Below are 18,698 nucleotides of genomic sequence, written 5' to 3'. Positions count from 1 at the left end.
AATAATGCCCAGCTAGAGCTTGCTGCAGGAATATGAGTTCCATCTTATCATGGAATTCTTGAGGCCATTACCTTTGAAGTTGTTCGGTACATTAACAAACAAATAAACAGAAAACGTTAACAAAACAAGAAGTTGAGAAGTTGAAATACTAAAGAGATTGAGCTTGTTTACAAAAAAGTAAAAGACAATGAGAATACGCAACTTTATAAGCTTAGGTTATGCTTAATTGCAAACAACTTGATGAAAAATTTCCCTTCTTTATTGTTCTTGAAATATGGGCTAAGAAGTGAGAATGCTTGCAGGTATTGTGTGTCCTGGAATTGCTTTGAATTGCCGTTGGTGAGTGTGAGAACAAATAAATCCCAAACGATTTGTGATTTAGTTTTATAGGCACGCACTCATAAACTGGATTCAGGCAGTAATTCCGGAAAGCATACACAGGAGAATTATTTGCTGTATGTTCATTTACTCCACAAAGATTAGCGAGTACCCATATGTTGAAATCTCTGCTAGATCCTGTAGGATAGGAAATAAGGGGACTTAAATAATGCTGCTCATACTTGGTCCAAGGGAGATGTGGATGAGGGGTCAGAGAAGAGAGAAAGCCTTCTCTTTTTTTTTAATATTTATTTTTAGTATTTACTTATTTGACTGCACCAGGTCTTAGTTGCAGCATGTGGATCTAGTTCCCTAACCAGGGATCGAACCAGGGCCCCCTGCCTTGGGAGTGCACAGTCTTAGCCACTGGACCACCAGGGAAGTCCCGAGAAAGGGCCTTCTGATGGGTGATCAGGGGAGGCTTCTTGGAAGAGGTGGCATTTGAACTGTATGCTGAGAGATGACTGTTCATTCATTCTCTTTGGCGTGTCTGTTTCATGAGATCCCCTTGACTACTCTCTTTCTTGAAACTGTCCTGGTTTGGTTTTCCCACACTATTATCAGCACCACCTTTGGCCTCTGTGTTCCCTGTCAACCCTTTTTATGGTTCCTGTATCTCCTAGGTCCTCTGTTCTTTCTCTTCCCTTCTTCCTCAGAGATATAATTTCCATCTGCAGCTTGGAAGAGTTGCCTGAATAGGTAACTCTAAACCCAGAGCTTGAGCCTAAACTTTCTCTGGCCCTCCATCCTACATTTCCAACTTGAGGCCTCACTAGCAGCTCACATTTCAGTTGTCTGAACTATCCCTTATGCTACACCGCCTGTGCCTTCCCTCCTTTACTTCCTTTTGCTTTCCTATCGAGCAACTATTGAGTGTCCCTGTGTGCTCAGTACTAGTTGATCATTCTTTTGATTCCTCAGGCTTGGAGTCTCAGAGCCAGTTTTTTTTCTGTCCCCCTTACCACCTATGTCTCAATAATTTATTTCATTCATCTTCATTCTTTCCAGTATGTTTTGAAATCCTTTTGGTTCTACTAAAGATTTAGTTCTTCATGCCCATTATCTGTATGCCTGGATCACTGCAGTGGCCTCATAAATGGTGATCACCTTCCTCTACCTCCTCTTCGTTGTCAACATCGCCATTGCTTACTGAGTGTCCATCACGTTTGGAATGTTGCTCAGTTCAGTTCAGTCGCTCAGTCGTGTCTGACTCTTTGCGACCCCATGGACTGCAGCATTCCAGGCTTCCCTGTCCATCACCAACTCCCGGAGCTTGCTCAAACTCATGTCCATTGAGTCAGTGATGCCATCCAACCATCTCATCCTGTCATCCCCTTCTCCTCCTAGGAATGTTGCTAGGGTACCATAGTCTATACGTTGAAAAGTGGAGTAGAAGGAGAGACAAAACAGACCTGAATGGTAAAGAAGTCCATCTCCAAGTACAAGGCGACAGGCCCAGAGGCGGAGTCAGCAGTGCAGTGAGACTGGAGGAAGTCGACCCCAAGATCTGGGGAGATGGGTATCTAGGCACGTGGAGAAGGTTTGGGGCAGGGTGTTGAGTGGTGGATGGTGGCCCTCTGGTGAACATGTGAGAGGGGGACAGCCATGTGGTGTGGTATAAGACCTGTGAGTTGAAAAGTTCAGCTAGGCCCGGACTGTGATGGATCTGGTAGACCAGGATGAGATGTCTGGTCTTTATCCTGTAGAGGTAAGTTTGTAGGGAGGGAATGGGCAGAAATAGGGAGAGTGTGACCTATGAAAAGTGTTCTTTGAGAAGTACCTGGATGTCGTGTGTAGGCTGAGTTTGAAGCCAGTTAGGAGATACCACAGAAGTCTTCTGTAACATTTTGTTTCTTATCTCTAAACACAACGACTGCCAGATTAAGTTTCTCAGTCGAAGTTTGGGTCCTGTGACCTTCCCAGATGCCCTTGGTGGGTTCCATGCCTTGAGGAGCAGTTCTTTTGCTGGCTTTGGGTAGCCTTTGTAGTCACACTTCAGCCTACCCTTCCAGCGTTGTCTCTGCCTCCTACCCTTCAGTAACCAACCGTTGGCCCCCACACAAATTTTCCATTCTCTCCAATGCTCGAGAAATGCTAACTGCAGTTTCACCCAGCTTTCAGCCTACACATGACACCTTTCATGGCCCCCGAAGCCCCTGCCCCCTGACAAAGCTTCCCTCATGCTTATACTCTGTTGTTTGCTTTTAATTAATCACCAACTGACATTGCTTTTTTCTGTAGCTGCTGAAGTTGTTAATTAGCACTCATATTGTTTGTCTGGGTTTGTTTTTCCAACAGTCTGGAACCTCCTCAAGAGCTGGCACTGTGCTTGCCCTTTGTAGGTGGCTACAGCCATCACATTTGCATCCAGTACTGTCCCAGTGCTGGTATTTCAAACATGATAGTTGCTGACCTTCCGAGCAGCCAGGTGGATTACACAGATGCTCAGAGCCCAGGGTGATAACACATTTGAGGACCCAAGCTTTCACTCGGGTGGTGGGCATTGAATGGGGAGATTGAGGAAGAACTTTTGTTCCTTTTTGTCTCCTCATCCCCTGGTGTTGATGGGTGTTTGCTAACCAAAGGGGAGTCGGGAATATCCCCTAGACTTTTGTTGGGCAGTGGGTTCCCAGCTCCCCTTTCAATGGAGCCCTTTCTCTAAAGGGGAATAGTCTACTTTGATTCTCATATCTTGAGATAACTACCCTTGAAAACTAGGATATGATGACAACTAGGTGAAACTTTCTTGATCCCAGTGATAGAGAAGTAAGTTAAAAGTGGATGCTTATTCTTTGCTATTAGATAGGTCTAAAGATTCTGCAGAAGCAAAATTAGCATTATATGGATCAGAGAAATAATTGTAAGCATGTAAGTTAGCAGGGACTTAAGACTGGAAAACTTTGGCCAGGGGTATAAAGCACTTGGGCTTCCCTGGTGGCTCAGATGGTAAAAGAATCTGCCTGCAATGCAGGAGACCCAGGTTTGATCCTTGGATCGGGAAGATCCCCTGGAGAAGGGAATGGCTACTTCAGTATTCTTGCCTTGAGAATTTCATGGACAAAGGAGCCTGGCTAGCGACAATCCATGGAGTTGCAAAGAGTCGGACACGATTGAGTGACTAACACTTAGTATTTAAAAACTACTTTTTAGATAAAAATGATGCATCCTGAAAATTCTAGATTAGTTTTCTTTCCATTTCCAGGGTTGGCAGGCTGGTGGGCATTAGAAATAATGTCTAAGTGGGATGTAGGGTGGCTTTAAGCATTTACTGGGGAGCCAACTCTCCAGGAATGTTAAACATTGCTCATTTGTAAGAGGTGATAGTTGAGACTGTAGGTCAGCTGAGTGTTTCCTTTGTGTTTGTGAGAAGAAAGGGACAAAAAGTAATAATATAAGCAAGACAACTGAGAGAATGTTCAAAAGAGCAAACAGTTTTAAGCTCTCTCAGCTACTGTAGAAGCACTTATTTATATAGAAACAGCTGACCTGCTAATTAGAAAACATCCTTGCCTATTCATTAAACTAATTATCTGAAGGAATTCTGCTAGGCAACACTTAGTCTAGTTCTAATTACTGTGTGCCCTTGAAAGCAATAAACGGCACTTTTAGAATAAAATTTTATGATTTAGACATGTATGTGGTTTACTCAGACGTTCCCTGTAAATAGAGTCGAGGTAATGAGGGGTTACAGTTTAGCTTTTATGAAAAAGGCTTATCCACCTCTTCACAGAGAGATTATAAGGAATTATTAAATCACGCATGTTTAGACCTGAGAGCCCCTTGGAGATCATTACTGTTTAAATATGAGTTTTTTTTAAAGGTCTTTCTGTTTTTGTATTACTTTTTTTTTTAAGAAGATGAGCATCATCTTGTGATTTAAGACAGTGGTAGACTTTTCCGTCATAAACTGAGACATTATGTTCACATATGAATAAGGTGGATCATCACTTCTGCAGCCACTTTAGCCTGCAGAGCCTTTTCTGACTTTAACCAGAACACCGGTTAAGAAGCATAATAAAAGAGCACATACTGTGTACTGGGGGGTCCCCAACCTCTAGGGTCTAATCATGCCTGATGATCTGAGGAAGAGCTGATGTAATAATCATAGGAATAAAGTGCACAATAAATTCACATGAATCACCCTGAAACCATCCCTTCCTACCCGTGCTCCATGGAAAAATTGACTTCCATGAAACCGGTCCCTGGTGCCAAAAAGGTTGGGGACTGCTACAGTTGTTTTCAGGTCACAGCAATTATGTAAACAGATGAGCTGGTACTGTCAACAAAAACTCAGCCAGCTCTTGAGTATTTGGATTGGGCCATCTGCTTCAATCTTAGGGCTGTGTTCCTCAGAGCCAGTGCCTGGGTTCAGAGCTCCCGTCCAGCACTATGATTTGGGCGTTTTCCAGCTGGGTGACCTTGGATAAGCTACTTTAAGCTCTGTGCTTCAGTTTCCTGATCTGTCAGCGGGGCTAACAATAGCTCCTGCATCCAGGGACTGTTGGGAGGATTAAATGAGTTATTTCTTATAAAGTGCTCTTACATATTAAGGGCTCCATCTATCCAGCCAGCCACCCACTTCTTCATTCAGCCCCTATTGTACTCTCACTGTGTGCTGGGCCCTGCTGTGGAGGCTGTTAGGGGACAGCACTCAGATGAGGTCCCTGTCCTATTGGAGCCTCCATTCTAGGGGGAAGAGACCATGAATAAGTAAGCAAACAAGTCCAGGTCCTAATAAGTGTTACAATAATGACAACAAATCGGGAAATATAATAGAGATTGATTGGTTTCAGGGGAGAGAGGTCAACATTGGCTAGAGTGGCAGGAGTGACTTTGGAGAAGGTGACGTGTGAGCTGAAATCTGAATGAAAAGAGAAATGTCAGCTTCATTAAAAAAGTTTTCCTTTCTGTTGGTAGCTCTTTCCATATTCTTATTTTAAAATCACTTAACATCAAAATTAAAATCCTTTCAGGACCCCACTAGCTCATCACTCTGTTCAGACAAATCATTGTCAGCATCTTGGAGCTTTCCCCCTGAACTTCATCTTGGCAGGACCCAGACCTGCCCACCCTTGGGTCTCTGTCCCTTGGCTCCAGCTGGGTGCTCACCCACCTTGTTGTGCGCCAGTTCCTGGAGGAGCCTGACTCTGTTCCCACCTGACAGAAAGTAGAGGACTGGGTTGAGGCAGCTGCTCAGGCTCACCAGAGGCCTCCATACCTTATAGGCCAGGCTGACCACCGTCAGCAGCTGGCAGTTGTCTGAGGACAGGAAGCGGAGCGTGAAGTAGAGAGAGCGTGAGACGTGGAAGGGCACAAAGCAGAGGGTGAAGAGGCCACACACCAGCAGGATGGTCCGGATGGACTTGGCCCGGGCTGCGCCACCCACCCTCGTGAGGGTCTCCACTGGCGTGGCCAGGCTCCTGACCATCAGTGAGTAGCACACCAAGACGACCAAGGAGGGCATGACGAAGCTGGACAACATCAGGACCATGCTGTAGACGAAAAACTTGTCAAAGTGATCCTCACTGGTCGAGTCGTAGCAGATCATCTGGCCGTCGAGGTGGTCTGTGTGGGAGAAGATCAGGGTGGGCAGCAGCTGGATGACCACCATAGCCCATGTGGCGGTGGCGCCCAGCAGGGCGTGCCGGCGGGTCCGGTAGGGCAGCGAGCGCAGTGGGTGGCACACACCCAGGAAGCGGTGCACGGAGATGCAGGTCAGCAGCAGGACGCTGCTGTAGAGGTTGGCGTAGAACAGGAAGCGCACCAGCTTGCAGAGCAGCTCCCCGAAGGGCCAGGTGTCATTCAGGGAGTAGGTGACGATGAGGAAGGGCAGCGTCGATATATACAGCAGATCCGCCACCATCAGGTTCGCCAGGTAGATGGTGGCACAGCCCCAGCGCTTGGTTTGGCGCCAGGAGAGCCATAGGACGGCGCCATTCAGGGGCAGCCCCAGCACAAAGATGATGCTGTAGGTCAGGGAGAGGTAGATTTGCTTGTAGTGCTCCGAGAGATGGCAGGATCTTCCTTCCTCTGAGACGTTGGTGTCCAGCTTCTTCATCTCCCCGGGGGAGCACAGCTCTTCGTGCTTCTCCTTGGGGAGGAAACGGAGTGGCTAGAAGAGCATCACGGCTTCAGCTGAGTGTTAGTTTCTGCCTTGACTTGGCATTAACTCCTGAAGTCTGGTCAGAGTCCTTGTTTGAGAGAGACCAGTGCTAGTAAAAAAAAAAAAAAAAAAAGCTAGCACCAAGGGCAAAGCAGATTTTAAAGGAGGGCTTTTCAACTTACCAGGTCCACAGGGCCTCCCTTACCCTGACTTGTGTGCTCTTGGCTCCAGGCTGGGTTGATAGGAAGCTCTGATACCCATGGTGGCAGGAAAAGGTGCTGCTGTGATTTAAGCAGGGCATAGCACCTCAAGCGCTGTGACTTGTTCTTTGGCTAGACTACTTTGCATAGAGTTAGGAAACCTCCAAGAGGACCTCTTCCAGCTGAAGATGATGGTGCATCCGTAGAGGGCAGTATTTCCTGTAACCTGGCCCTAACTCCACTTACATGCCTTGGTGGGAGTGGAAAGTGATCCTTGGGGGTTAGGGAGGTTTAGGGAAAGCATAGGTTTTGCCTACAGGCTCTGCGAGAGGATTTTGATTTGTATTTCTATCAAGATTTATTAACTGCATATTTGAATCCCAAGGCTAATTTGCTTGTTAAACACCTCAGCATCCTGGACATCCAAGAAAACACATCTGAGGTGTTTCACCTCAGTGAAACCTGGTGAAGCCAGGTGCAGCTTCTTTCTTAACACTCGTCCCCGCTGACAAAGCAGATCCAACAGGCAGAGCCGCAGAGCTGAGGCAGCTGTGTATGGAGCCTGATGCACTGGGAAATCAGCCAGCACAAGACCTACAGGGGTGCCTGAGATGAAGCCTGAACTTTCCAAGAAGTTGGTTTCTAGGGGTTCATCTTCAGAAAGATGAGTTAATACAGGGAAAGAGGGGAAAGTGTACGTTGCGTAATTTGGGGGTAAACTGCAACGGATAGATCTTCACTCACAGCAGAAGGAACAGGGACCTCGTGCATTCTATCAGTCAACAAGCACTTACGGAGCATCTGTTGGTCAGGCACTATGGAGAAAACATGGGTAGAGCACTTGCTCTCCAGGCTCCCACAGTCTGGTGGGGAAGACAAGCAGATACAGCTGATTGCATTGCAGTGTGGGAAATGGTCACCAAGCGCTGCAAAAACCAGCAGGGTGCTGAGGGAGTTGAGTGAAGACTTGGGTTGGGTGCCACCGGAGCTGCTTGGGAGAACCGAGAGGAGCTTGCCGGGAAAGAAGGGTGAGGGGCATTTGAAGGGTGGGGTTGGAGGCATAGCACACGCAAGGAGACAGAGCTGAAGAGTCCTGGGATGTCGGGGTGACCTTTGTGGGGGCGGAACTCCAAGGATGCTTTAAGGAGGATGGATGTGCTTAAGCAGGACAGTGACGGGTAAGGCAGTGTGGGAGGAAGGCCTGGCAGCAGCCCAGAAGCGAGCCTGGAGCAGTCAGACTGTAAGGGGGCCCGGGCAGTGCCTGAAGGTGAGAGATGCTCAGGACCCCAGTGAGGCCGTGTGGGTCGATGAGGAGAGAGGACCTGATCCAGAGGCACTTCTGAGGCAGGAACAATGGGACCCATTGAACATGGGGCGTGAGCCAGAGGAGGAGTTGAGGGTATACCTGAGGCTGGGGGTGGGGGGCAGGTGAGGCCAGTGCCTGAGCTGAAGCCTGAAGCTTGAAGGCTGGGACCGATGTTCTGAGGCAAGGGGCCTGTTGACTGACTTTAAGATCCACCTGACTGGGAGAGCAAAGCTTTTTGGCTGGGTGAGTATCCATAGAAAGAATGACATTTTCATTCATTTTGTCCCCTATCGTCTTCCGCATGGAGGGCTGGCCAATGATTAGTTATTTTCAGCAAAGCTGCCTTCCCAGCACAATGTGGGCTCTCAGAGGGATGCTGAGGAGTGGTACCAGCCTGGTTCAGTGCTGGCTTGGGCCCTCCAGTTCACACTGTGATTTCGTTTAGTCTCCTGAGCAACCTTGGGGATGAAGCACTAGCTCTATTTTACTGTGAGGAAGCCTCGAGTCGGAGGAGACACCCCTGCAGGGCTGGCTAGGCCCTCCAGTGTGGAGGGCTTGCTCCTGAGGTGGGCTGTGGGTTTCTACCCCCTCACGACTGTGGTAAGAAGCCCTCCAGTCCCAGCTCAGCAGGGACTGTGAGTACAGGGTGAAGGAGCAAGTCATCTTCTCTCTCCAAGCCACAGTCTCCACAGCTGTAACCTGGTGAGGTTGCTGGGAGAATCAGCTGGAAGAAACGCACACTGCAAAGGGGGTGACCCAACAGGTTCTGGTTCTGTTCCCACCTTTCCTTTTCCTCCTAGAGACTACGGTGATCTGACTAAGCTCTTTGGCTTATGTGGGAGGGTAAGCAGGTGAGTCTGGCATTACCACTTCATAACAGACAAGGTCACTTTTCTTCCTGGCTATCACCTTCTGCTGTGGTCTGAAATGTGTCACCTACAAATTCATATGTGTGTCCTCAGTCGCTTCAGTCCTTTTGACTCTGTGACCCCATGGACTGCAGCACGCCAGGCTTCCCTGTCCATTACTAACTCCCGGATCTTGCTCAAACTTATGTCCGTCAAGTCGGTGATGCCGTCCAGCCATCTCATCCTCTGTTGTCCCCTTCTCCTCTTGCCTTCAATCTTTCCCAGCATCTGGGTCTTTTCCAGTGAGTCAGTTCTTTGCATCAGGTGGCCAAAGTATTGGAGTTTCAGCTTCAACATCAGTCCTTCCAATGAATATGCAGGACTGATATCCTTTAGGATTGACTGGTTGGATCTCCTTGTAGTCCAAGGGACTCTCAAAAGTCTTCAACACCACAGTTCAAAAACATCAATTCTTCAGTGCTCAGCTTTCTTTATAGTCCAACTCTCAACATCCATACATGACTACTGGAAAAACCATAGCCTTGACTAGATGGACCTTTGCCAGCAAAGTAATGTCTCTGCTTTTTAATATGTTGTCTATGTTGGTCACAGCTTTTCTTCCAAGGAGCAAGCATCTTTTAATTTCATGGCTGCAGTCACCATCTTCAGTGATTTTGGAGCCAAAATAATAAAGTCTGTCACTGTTTCCATTGTTTCCCCATCTATTTGCCATGAAGTGATGGGACCAGGTGTCATGATCTTAGTTTTTTGAATGTTGAATTTTAAACCAACTTTTTCATTCTCCTCTTTCACTTTCATCAAGAGGCTCTTTAGTTCTTCTTCTTCCATGGGAATAGGGAAGTCTTTATCATTTTCACGGTTGAAATAGTTACCACTACCCAGAGAAATGACTCAGGCAAGATGAAGAAAGGGCTCTTCTTTTGCTTAACAAGTATCTGTAAGATACGTACTTCAAGAGTTCAGAAAAGGGAAAAGTTATGAATAAATTTGAGTTAACAACGAAGTATTACTGCTTTCAGTTGTGGAGGAGTGGTTGTTGAAGTAAGAAAATAGTATCTCCCTTAAAAAAATTTTGGGCCAAAGAAGTGGACATTTCTTATTTCCATTTTTGAATGCCACTCTTGTATTCTACATGTGTTTAATCTATGCATTGATTTTAATATTTTACCTATATCTAGAAACCTTTCTTAGAGAAGTGGAGCTACTTAATGGAGGCTTATAAATGCTTTCAGACAGTAAATTTGTTTTTCCAAGTTACTCTGAAAAACTGTTGATAAATAGATGCATTTCTTTAGGGTTTTTATTTTTAATACAATTTTAAAAGGTTACACTCCATTAAGAGTTATTACAAAATACTGGGTGTGTTCCCCGTGTTGTAGAGTAAATCCTTGAGCCTGTCTTACACCCCGTAGTTTCTCCCTCCTGCTCCCCTATGATGCCCCTCCCACAAAGGTGTGCAGAACAGTATGGCGATTTCTCAAAACAGCTGCTGTAGGGAACTTCCCTGGTGGTCCAGTGGCTAAGACTCTGTGCTTCCACTGAAGGGGGCGGTGGTTTGATCCCCTGCTGGGGAACTAAGATGCCACATGCTGCATGGTGTAACCAAAAAAAGCTAATGTATGCAGTACTTAATTTATAAAGAGTTCTTAATTTATAAAGATGAATTAGAAATTTATTTTTCATATTCACAACATAATTTGTCTTTCAATAAGCTTTTAAAATGAGGCCCCAAGCTACATTTAATTAGATGGTGGATTATAGGAGTTAGTAGTTTGAATTACTTTTCCTATGTTTCAAATCCACTAGATAGTTTGATGTTATTTGGCCAATGAACCACTAGGTGGCGATGAAGACTGACAGACAGTTTATAATTTTTTCCCTCCAAATGAAAGCAGGAATTGGGATTGGTTTTAGGTCCAGGCCTAGTAGTTGTGAATGGATATAATTCATTGAGGACATACAGAAAATCCCACCAGCTATACCACCTCCTACTGGTCTTTTATCTAAAGTTACTATGTTAGGTTCCCACAATAAAATGGTGTTGCAATCAGCTGAAAGCAGCCTTGCTGAGACTGAGTTATAAAAAGATCTTGTGAGATAGGCATGGCTGGAATAATTCCCCCATTTTCAGTTTGGTTCAGTTCAGTCACTCAGTCATGTCCGACTCTTTGCAACCCCATGGACTGCAACACACCAGGCTTCCCTGTTCATCACCAACTCCCGGAGTTTGCTCAAACACATGTCCATCAAGTCGGTGATGCCATCCAACTATCTCATCCTCTGTTGTCCCCTTCTCCTCCTGTCTTCAGTCTTTCCCGGCATTAGGGTCTTTTCCAGTGAGTCAGTTCTTCACCATCTGCGATGATTTTGGAGCCCAAGAAAATAAAGTCTATCACTGTTTCCATTGTTTCCCCATCTATTTGCCATGAAGTGATGAGACTGGATGCCATGATCTTAGTTTCTTGAATGTTGAGTTTTCACCATTTTACAGCTGAGCAAACTGAGGTGCAGTGGAAGTCCCATCTGTGATGTTTTGGGGAAAGCCTGGGCTTCCTTTACAAAGCAGAGACAGCAAATTTCCAGGTTTCCAGAGGATTTCTGTTTTTTTTTTTTTTTAAGCTACCTTCCCCCATCTCACCCACCTAATCACATAACAAAGAAAGAAGGGAAATAGAAAAGCAGGTCATCCCTGAAGTCACTAGAGGTAGTGCCTCTTATAGATGACAGAATATAAATGTTACTCAGCCATGTCTGACTCTGTGGGACCCCATGGACTGTAGCCCACCAGGCTCCTCTGTCCATGGAATTCTCCAGGCAAGAATACTGGAATGGGTTGCCATTTCCTTCTCTAGGGGATCTTTCTGACTCAGGGATTGAACCCAGGTCTCAAAAAACATGATCTGGAGATAATGGTAAAGAGAGAGAGGACAGATCTGAGTTTTAAAAAACTGTCAAGGGACTTTCCTAGTAGTCCAGTGGTTAAGACTTCACCTTACAATGCAGGGGGTGCAGGTTTGATCCCTGGTTGGGGAGCTATGATACTACATGCCTCATGGCCCTAAAATCAAAACACTAAACAGAAATAATATTGTGACAAATTCAATAAAGACTTAAAAAACTGGTCATCAAAAAAGAAAAAAATCTTGAAAAAAAGAATGATACCTACATAGCAACCTAGTTTTAAACTATACCTGAGTCTTCATATAAAAGGTGCTGATTAGCCTTTTAATAATTTTGTATTATATTTTTGCAGTGTGGGCTTATGCCTGCTGCGTACCTAGATCTCTTTTCCATGTGTGAATTGTCCCCAAACATAAGAATGCAAGGGCTTTTACTTTTTCAAAAGGAAAAGCAAATTGGGTCCTTTAAATAATTTAGAAGAATATCTAGAGACTGTGAGTGCTTAATTTCAATAATTATATAGCAGCTTGCACATTTTTGTTTTCTGTTGACAAGGATCTGACAAAATTGGCAGCTTCAAATTAGTGTAAACACAGGGAGTGATTGGGAAGCATTGCTCTGACATTGTATTGTCACAACAGAGAAGGTGGCTGCTCTGAAACTGATGTTACTGTCTGGAAAATAATCACTGCTGAAGAAGTAATCCTTTTATTTCACCTATACAAAAGTGTAATACCACCCTGTCAATGACTTTGAAATCAGATTTTTTTTTTTTTACATTAATGATGCAGTAAAAATAGCTATAAAGTCCTGTGGCTCTGGAAGTCCATCATTTCCTCTGGAGTCATGACCCTGAAAGGAGATCTTTAGGAAACTTTTTCTTTTTCATTTCATCTGGCATCAAAGATCTTTAAACGCATCACGACTGAGTCTTTTCCTGTGTGCTGTGTGCAGAAATGTAGAAAGCTGCTTTGGTTTGGGGCAAGAGAGGAGATCAGTGGCAGAGCCTGCGGCTCAAGAACTAGTGGGAAAGTTGCCCAAGGCATCGGCGGAGTAGAGAACTTGTATCTCGGGACCCTGCCTTCATTCACTCTTACCCTCAGGCATCACGCTCCTCCTACAGCTTCCCTAAAGGGCCGTTTACAGCACTACAGCCGTTGGATGTGCGCGGTCCACTGTCGGAGCCTTTCCCGTTGCTAGGGTGTTGCTAGGGCGGGGTGGGGGCTGTGGAGGGAGGAATCCACAGTGGCTCCGGACTCTCAGCACGAGAAGGGAGGAGGAGGAGGATGTGGTAGCATCCTGTTTGGGAGAGCGACTCCAGGGAGCAGGGGTGAGGGACACGGGGAGTGACCCGGTGAAAGAAGCACCTGCCTTCGTCCACTCCTACCCTCTGGCATAAGACTTTCTCACTGAACCCTATTTTTTTTTTCCCTATGAGGTGTTCTCCCTCCCCACATGCTCTGTGCTGCTTCTGTGCAGGAGAGGGGCTCCTGCTGCCTCTGGACCTGCTTCTTTGTGTGAAGTGATTCTTGTAGTTTCTTCTTGGTCTTTTTTTTTTTTTTCCTATTGAGTTGTCTGTCCTTTTGTTATTGAGTTTTAGGAGTTCTTTACATATTTTGGATAAAAATGTTTTCTGTTACTCATGTTACAAGTCTTTGTTTTCCTACTCCAGCTTTCCTGGACTTAAGGGTATATATATATAGGAAACAAAGTTCTTAATTTTAACATAGTTGAAATGATCGATATTGCTTTTATGGTTTGTACCTTTTGTCTCTGGTTTAAGACTCCTTCTCTACCCTGAGGTCATAAGGATATTCTTCTGTATTAGCATGTGAAGTGAAAGTGAAGTCGCTCAGTCATGTCTGACTCTGCGACCCCATGGATTGTAGCCTACCAGGCTCCTCTGTCCATAGGATTTTGCAGGCAAGAATGCTAGAGTGGGTCGCCATTTCCTTGTCCAATTAGCATATGAAAGCCTTCCCCATTTAGATCTAATTGATTTTTCCTACTGAAGGGTTTAATGTGTGTGTGTGTGGGTGTGTGTGTGTGTGTGGGTGTGTATGTGTGTGTGGGTGTGTATGTGTGTGTGTCTAAGAAACACAGAATGGCATGACTGGATTAGATGATGTGTAGAGTGGAGAGCGGGGAGCACTGGAGACAGCTGGAGGGTGTTTGCTCTAGTCCAGGAGGGACATCATGGTAGCTTTGACTGAGTGGTGAGGGCGTACACCCCTCACCCAGAGAGCTCTGGGTGTATTCAGTGGATATTTGGGAGGGAAATGAATGTGAGTTTTTGGTGAATTAAATATTGGGGAGGAGCTAGTGAATTAAATATGGGGGGTGACCTGACGACTACCCCTAGTGACCTCTTTTTCTGCTGCTCTAACCGACACCTTCACCCTTTTCTTTTTTTCCTCTATTTCGTTGGTTTTCTGTTCAGTTCCTGCTTCCTCCTTGCTTCCTCTGACTCAGCTTTCCCTCTGGGCTTCCTTCACCTTCCATCACTGCTGCAGGTGGCTAACTCTGCCCGCGGGAACATGGGAATTTTCCCCAAGAGACTCTGATTGGCCCAGGTGGTCACCATTATTCCTGTTTGGATAGGAGCGCCACACCAGGCCTCTGGCACGCTGTGGGTCTGCAGGCCTGCTGGCTGCCTGGGTGGCTCCTGCATGGTGCCCAGGCGCTGCTGGGATGCGAGCATGGAGGTAGGAGCAGGCCACTCTTGGTGGATGCACACCAGTGGCTGCTGTTTCTGGGGAGGCTTTGAGAAAGATGATTCCCCCTCAGAAGAGGGCTGGGAGCAGCTGGCACTTGGCATGCTCTGTGAGTACAGAAGAGTGTTAGAAAGAGAAGATACACTGAAGAGAATGGATTTTCTTTTTCACTAAACCCAATTTTCTTTAATAATGTCTATATTGTGAACTTGCTTTCTAAAATGCATATTTATAACAGAAACTTACCATGACTCTTAAAAGTGATTGTCGATAGCAAACATAATATTTGAAGGTGGTCTCCAACACAGAGTTTCATTTATTAATAGTATACCAGTCAGAGATTTGACTCTGAGATCTTTTGTTCATGCATAAACTGCATATTTGAATCGACAGTCCTATAAATGATAGAATGCAGATATGTATGTTTATGGTAAAAGAACCAACTGGATATTTTTTGAACCTCATTATATGCAAGATGTATGAAAAACAGGAGTCGCAGAGAGTAAAATCAGGCCTTGATGTCATGTTCAGTAAAACATGTCAGAGGTGAGGGCTCAGAAAGTGCCACAGTGAAATACGAGGGGAAGGTGTGGAGTTGCAAGGGGTTTCATTTAAACACAAGGCTCACATATTAATATTTTCATTGATTTATTTTCATGCCAATATGTTCTGACATAAATATGGTGATCTATAATGTATCGACCATAAAAGTCAACATTATTTTTAAAGCTGACTCAGGGAAATAAAACCTCATTGTTAGTGCTGATATATACGGTATGTTATTCTGTTGAAAAATTAACCTCTCCTGTCCTGTTCCTGATTGAGCTAAATAAGAATACCTTTTAATAGCCACTGACCTTTGTTGCATGTTTTGCTTCCTGGACAATGTTCAGTTTGCAATGGGGCAGGCCCATGGTATGAAGTCAAGAGCAGAAAAGTGAAAGTGAAATTCGCTGTCGTGTCCGACTCTTTGCAACCCCATGGACTGTGTATAGTCCATGGAGTTCTCCAGGTCAAAATGCTGGAGTGGGTAGCCTTTCCCTTCTCCAGGGGATCTTCCCAACCCAGGGATCGAACCCAGTCTCCCACATTGCAGGCGGATTCTTTACCAGCTGAGCCACAAAGAATACTAGAGTGGGTAGCCTATCCCTTCTCCATCAGATCTTCCTGACCCAGGAATCGTACCAGAATCTCCTGCACTGCAGGCAGATTCTTTACCAGCTGAGCCACAGAGGAAGCCCAAGAATACTAGAGTGGGTAGCCTATCCCTTCTCCACCAGATCTTCCTGACCCAGGAATCGGACCAGAGTCTCCTGCATCACAGGCAGATTCTTTACCAACTGAGCTACTAGGGAAGGCCGAAGAGTGGAAGACTCTGCCAATATTTTTTCCTTTTAGAGATTCAAAAGGCCTATGAAACTCCCCTGGCCAGATATTATGGAGCCATAAATTGTGTCTTCTGTATGAGACCAGCGATGAGAATAGAAGCAGAGTGGACAACCCCAAACACGACACGTGGGTACAGTGTCAGCCGTGGATGGTCACAGAGAAGAGAGTCTAGTATTCCAGAGGCAGGGAACGCACCCCAGTGTTCTGCCCAAGCCAACCACATCCGTGATGTGACTTTCAGTGAAATGATATAATGAAGTAGACAGCAACCAAGGAGAATTTAACTTAGCAACATTGGAGAGAATGCTAATGGAACCTGGGTACATTTGGATGACTTATTGTTCCACTAAGTTTCAGAACAGAACAAGTGTGCTGAATTTCAATGAAATACTGAGATATTTAGAAATACTGAGAGTTTGAGAGCTAGAGGGACCCTGGGTGTGAGGGAGGGGTGATCACTTGATAGATGAGGCAGCTGTTACACCCCAGGAGATTAAGTGAGCAGGTTGCCCAAGGAGACACAGCTGGTTAGTGGCTGCCATATCTGAGGTCCAGATCTCCTGGCTCTCTGTCCAGGGCTCCTTCTGCTCCATTTTATCCACTAGAAGCCATGACTGATAATATACATTCTTGGAGGATATCCCACAGAGCTACCCAGATCTAGTTTCCAACCTGCCACTGCACCAAAACTGATCTCTCGATAAAGGCTCTCGATAGCCACCAAGTTGCCAGATTCTCTGGACTTGGCGAGTTTTCTGACTTGATTTAAACCTCTTACCATATTGCAGTTCAGTACTCCTTGAAGTGCCTTGCCTCCTGCTTTCTCCATTAGTTAAGACTTCATTGCTGGTGAGAATGGAGATGAAGCTAAACGATAATTTATTAGCTCATATAATCACTGTCCTGGTGATGCTGGTTTTAGACATGGTCTGATTTGGGAGTTCAGATAGAGTTACTAAGACCACTTTCTTTATACGTATTTCTTGGTTCCATTTTCTCCAAATTGGCTCCATTCTCAAACATACTCTCCCCTCATAGTGACAAGATGGCTGCCATAAACTCCACTCTCTCATTAAATTACGTGCAACTCTGGCAAGAAAAATTATGCCTCAGCCAGGAAGTCCTGGGATTAGCGGTGATTGGTCCTGTTGTTTTATCCTGGGCTCAGTGTCCATTCTTGAACCAACCACTATGGCCAGGGGATGGAAGGCATTGATTGGTTCAGGCTGGGGTTAAATGTTCCACCTAAGAGAGAGCCCGCTTCACCCCAATCCCATATATTAGAGAGAGGAAAGAGTGGTTCCCCTAAAGCATATTTGAGGTCCTGTTACCACAAGAAATGGACTGACTCTGGGACAGCAAAAACAGCAAATGCCCAGAGCAGTTTTTCTGATACCACACTTTCCTAATATGCCTCCGACTTCACTCTTCAGTTTCACTCACTGTGTCACTCACCTCAACTGGATCTCTAATGTTGAGTATCCCTGTGGCCAAGCTCCAAAGCTTCCCCCCTTGTATGACTGTACTGTTCTCAAGGCAATTTCATCTAGTCCATTGTGAAAGGAGAAGTTGGGCATAGCCCAAACCAGTTTGAGAAAACCTTGGTTCACACATGGTATTGAAACGGTAGGCCAGGGAATATAGTGAGAAATAGTACTTAATGGGAAATTTTGAGAGGAAGGAAAATTGTTGACACAAGCGTATCTGAGAAGGCAAAGCATTGAGTTACTCCTTATCCTTTGCTCTGAACATAAGGGATAATGTATGAGAATATTTAGAAGTAGTTACCATGAAGGCATGGGGCTTCCCAGGTGGTGCTAGTGGTAAAGAGCCCTCTTGCCAATGCAGGAGACATTGGAAAAGCAAGTTTGATCCCTGGGTCTGGAAGATCCCCTGGAGGAGGGCAAGGCAACCCATGCCAATATTCTTGCCTGGAGAATCCCATGGATAGAGGAGCCTGGCAGGATGCAGTCCATAGGGTCGCAAAGAAATGGGACTGAAGCGATTTTGCATGCACCATAAAGGCACAAAACATCAAGTGTATTAGCCAGGTGGGTTAAAAATCTTGTTAAAGTTAGATCTCTAAATACTTGCTTTTCTCCCTGTGAAACTAAATTTCTGCCTGGGTTGCTTGCTGAGAAAGTAAAGAATTCACCTGGGATATTTCCCTTCCTTATTATACAGGTTTATTGTAATAATCTATGGTCTACAATCTTTAACTTCGAGGCTATGGTAACTGCAAAGCTTGTTTTACATATTTGTTGTGGGGAATTCCATTTATTCTCTATATATATGTTATAAGAAATTGTATATATTGGAATATGTTTGGGTAGGAGATAGAGTTTATGTACCTAAGCAGTCATGTGCCTACCAGCCCTGTTAATGACTTCACTCACTTTGTCCCATGACTCTGTTTCTACATAAATTCATAAACCCAGCTTCTAGTCAGGAACCATTAAAGCCCTTTGCCTTGGCTTTCTTGTTGTAGAGTTTATCTGAGGAAAGTATATTGTGATTCTAGAAGAATAATTTCTAAACAATATCTGAAGCTTGTTTTCTTCTCACCATCCATGTCTTGATACCTTCTCCATACCTTCTCTGTTCCATGCCCTGAGCTCCACATTTGTATATCCGGTTGTTTGGCACTACCTGGATATTTTAGGTAGATTTTACTAACCTCCTGTGGTCAAGAGTGAACTTCTAATTTCCTCATTCTTCTCCTACCAAATCTGCCTCTCTGCTGAACACTCTATCATTTCAGCAAATGGCACTGTTATATATCTAGTCATTCAAGCAAAATCCCAGAAATCATTCTTCATTCTTCTCTTTTCCCTTTTC

The 18,698-nt window shown here is 45.1% G+C and overlaps 1 protein-coding gene across 1 annotated transcript; it reads right to left on the bottom strand.

The window, feature by feature from the left end:
* Window positions 1-2,957: 2,957 nt before the first annotated feature.
* On the bottom strand, window positions 2,958-6,608 carry LOC138436950 (P2Y purinoceptor 2-like). Its single transcript, XM_069583771.1, has one exon. The coding sequence runs from the start codon at window positions 6,434-6,436 to the stop codon at window positions 5,420-5,422; it is 1,017 nt and encodes a 338-aa protein (XP_069439872.1). The 5' UTR covers window positions 6,437-6,608; the 3' UTR covers window positions 2,958-5,419.
* Between the last annotated feature and the right edge of the window lie 12,090 nt (window positions 6,609-18,698).

The sequence above is a fragment of the Ovis canadensis genome, chromosome 1 (genome assembly GCF_042477335.2).
Source record: "Ovis canadensis isolate MfBH-ARS-UI-01 breed Bighorn chromosome 1, ARS-UI_OviCan_v2, whole genome shotgun sequence".
NCBI lineage: Eukaryota > Metazoa > Chordata > Mammalia > Artiodactyla > Bovidae > Ovis > Ovis canadensis.
This window is presented reverse-complemented; position numbering and strand designations above follow the sequence as displayed.

Excerpts from the sequence above, each read along its gene's own strand:
- LOC138436950 (XM_069583771.1), bottom strand. The coding sequence starts at position 6,436 with ATGAAGAAGCTGGACACCAACGTCTCAGAGGAAGGAAGATCCTGCCAT.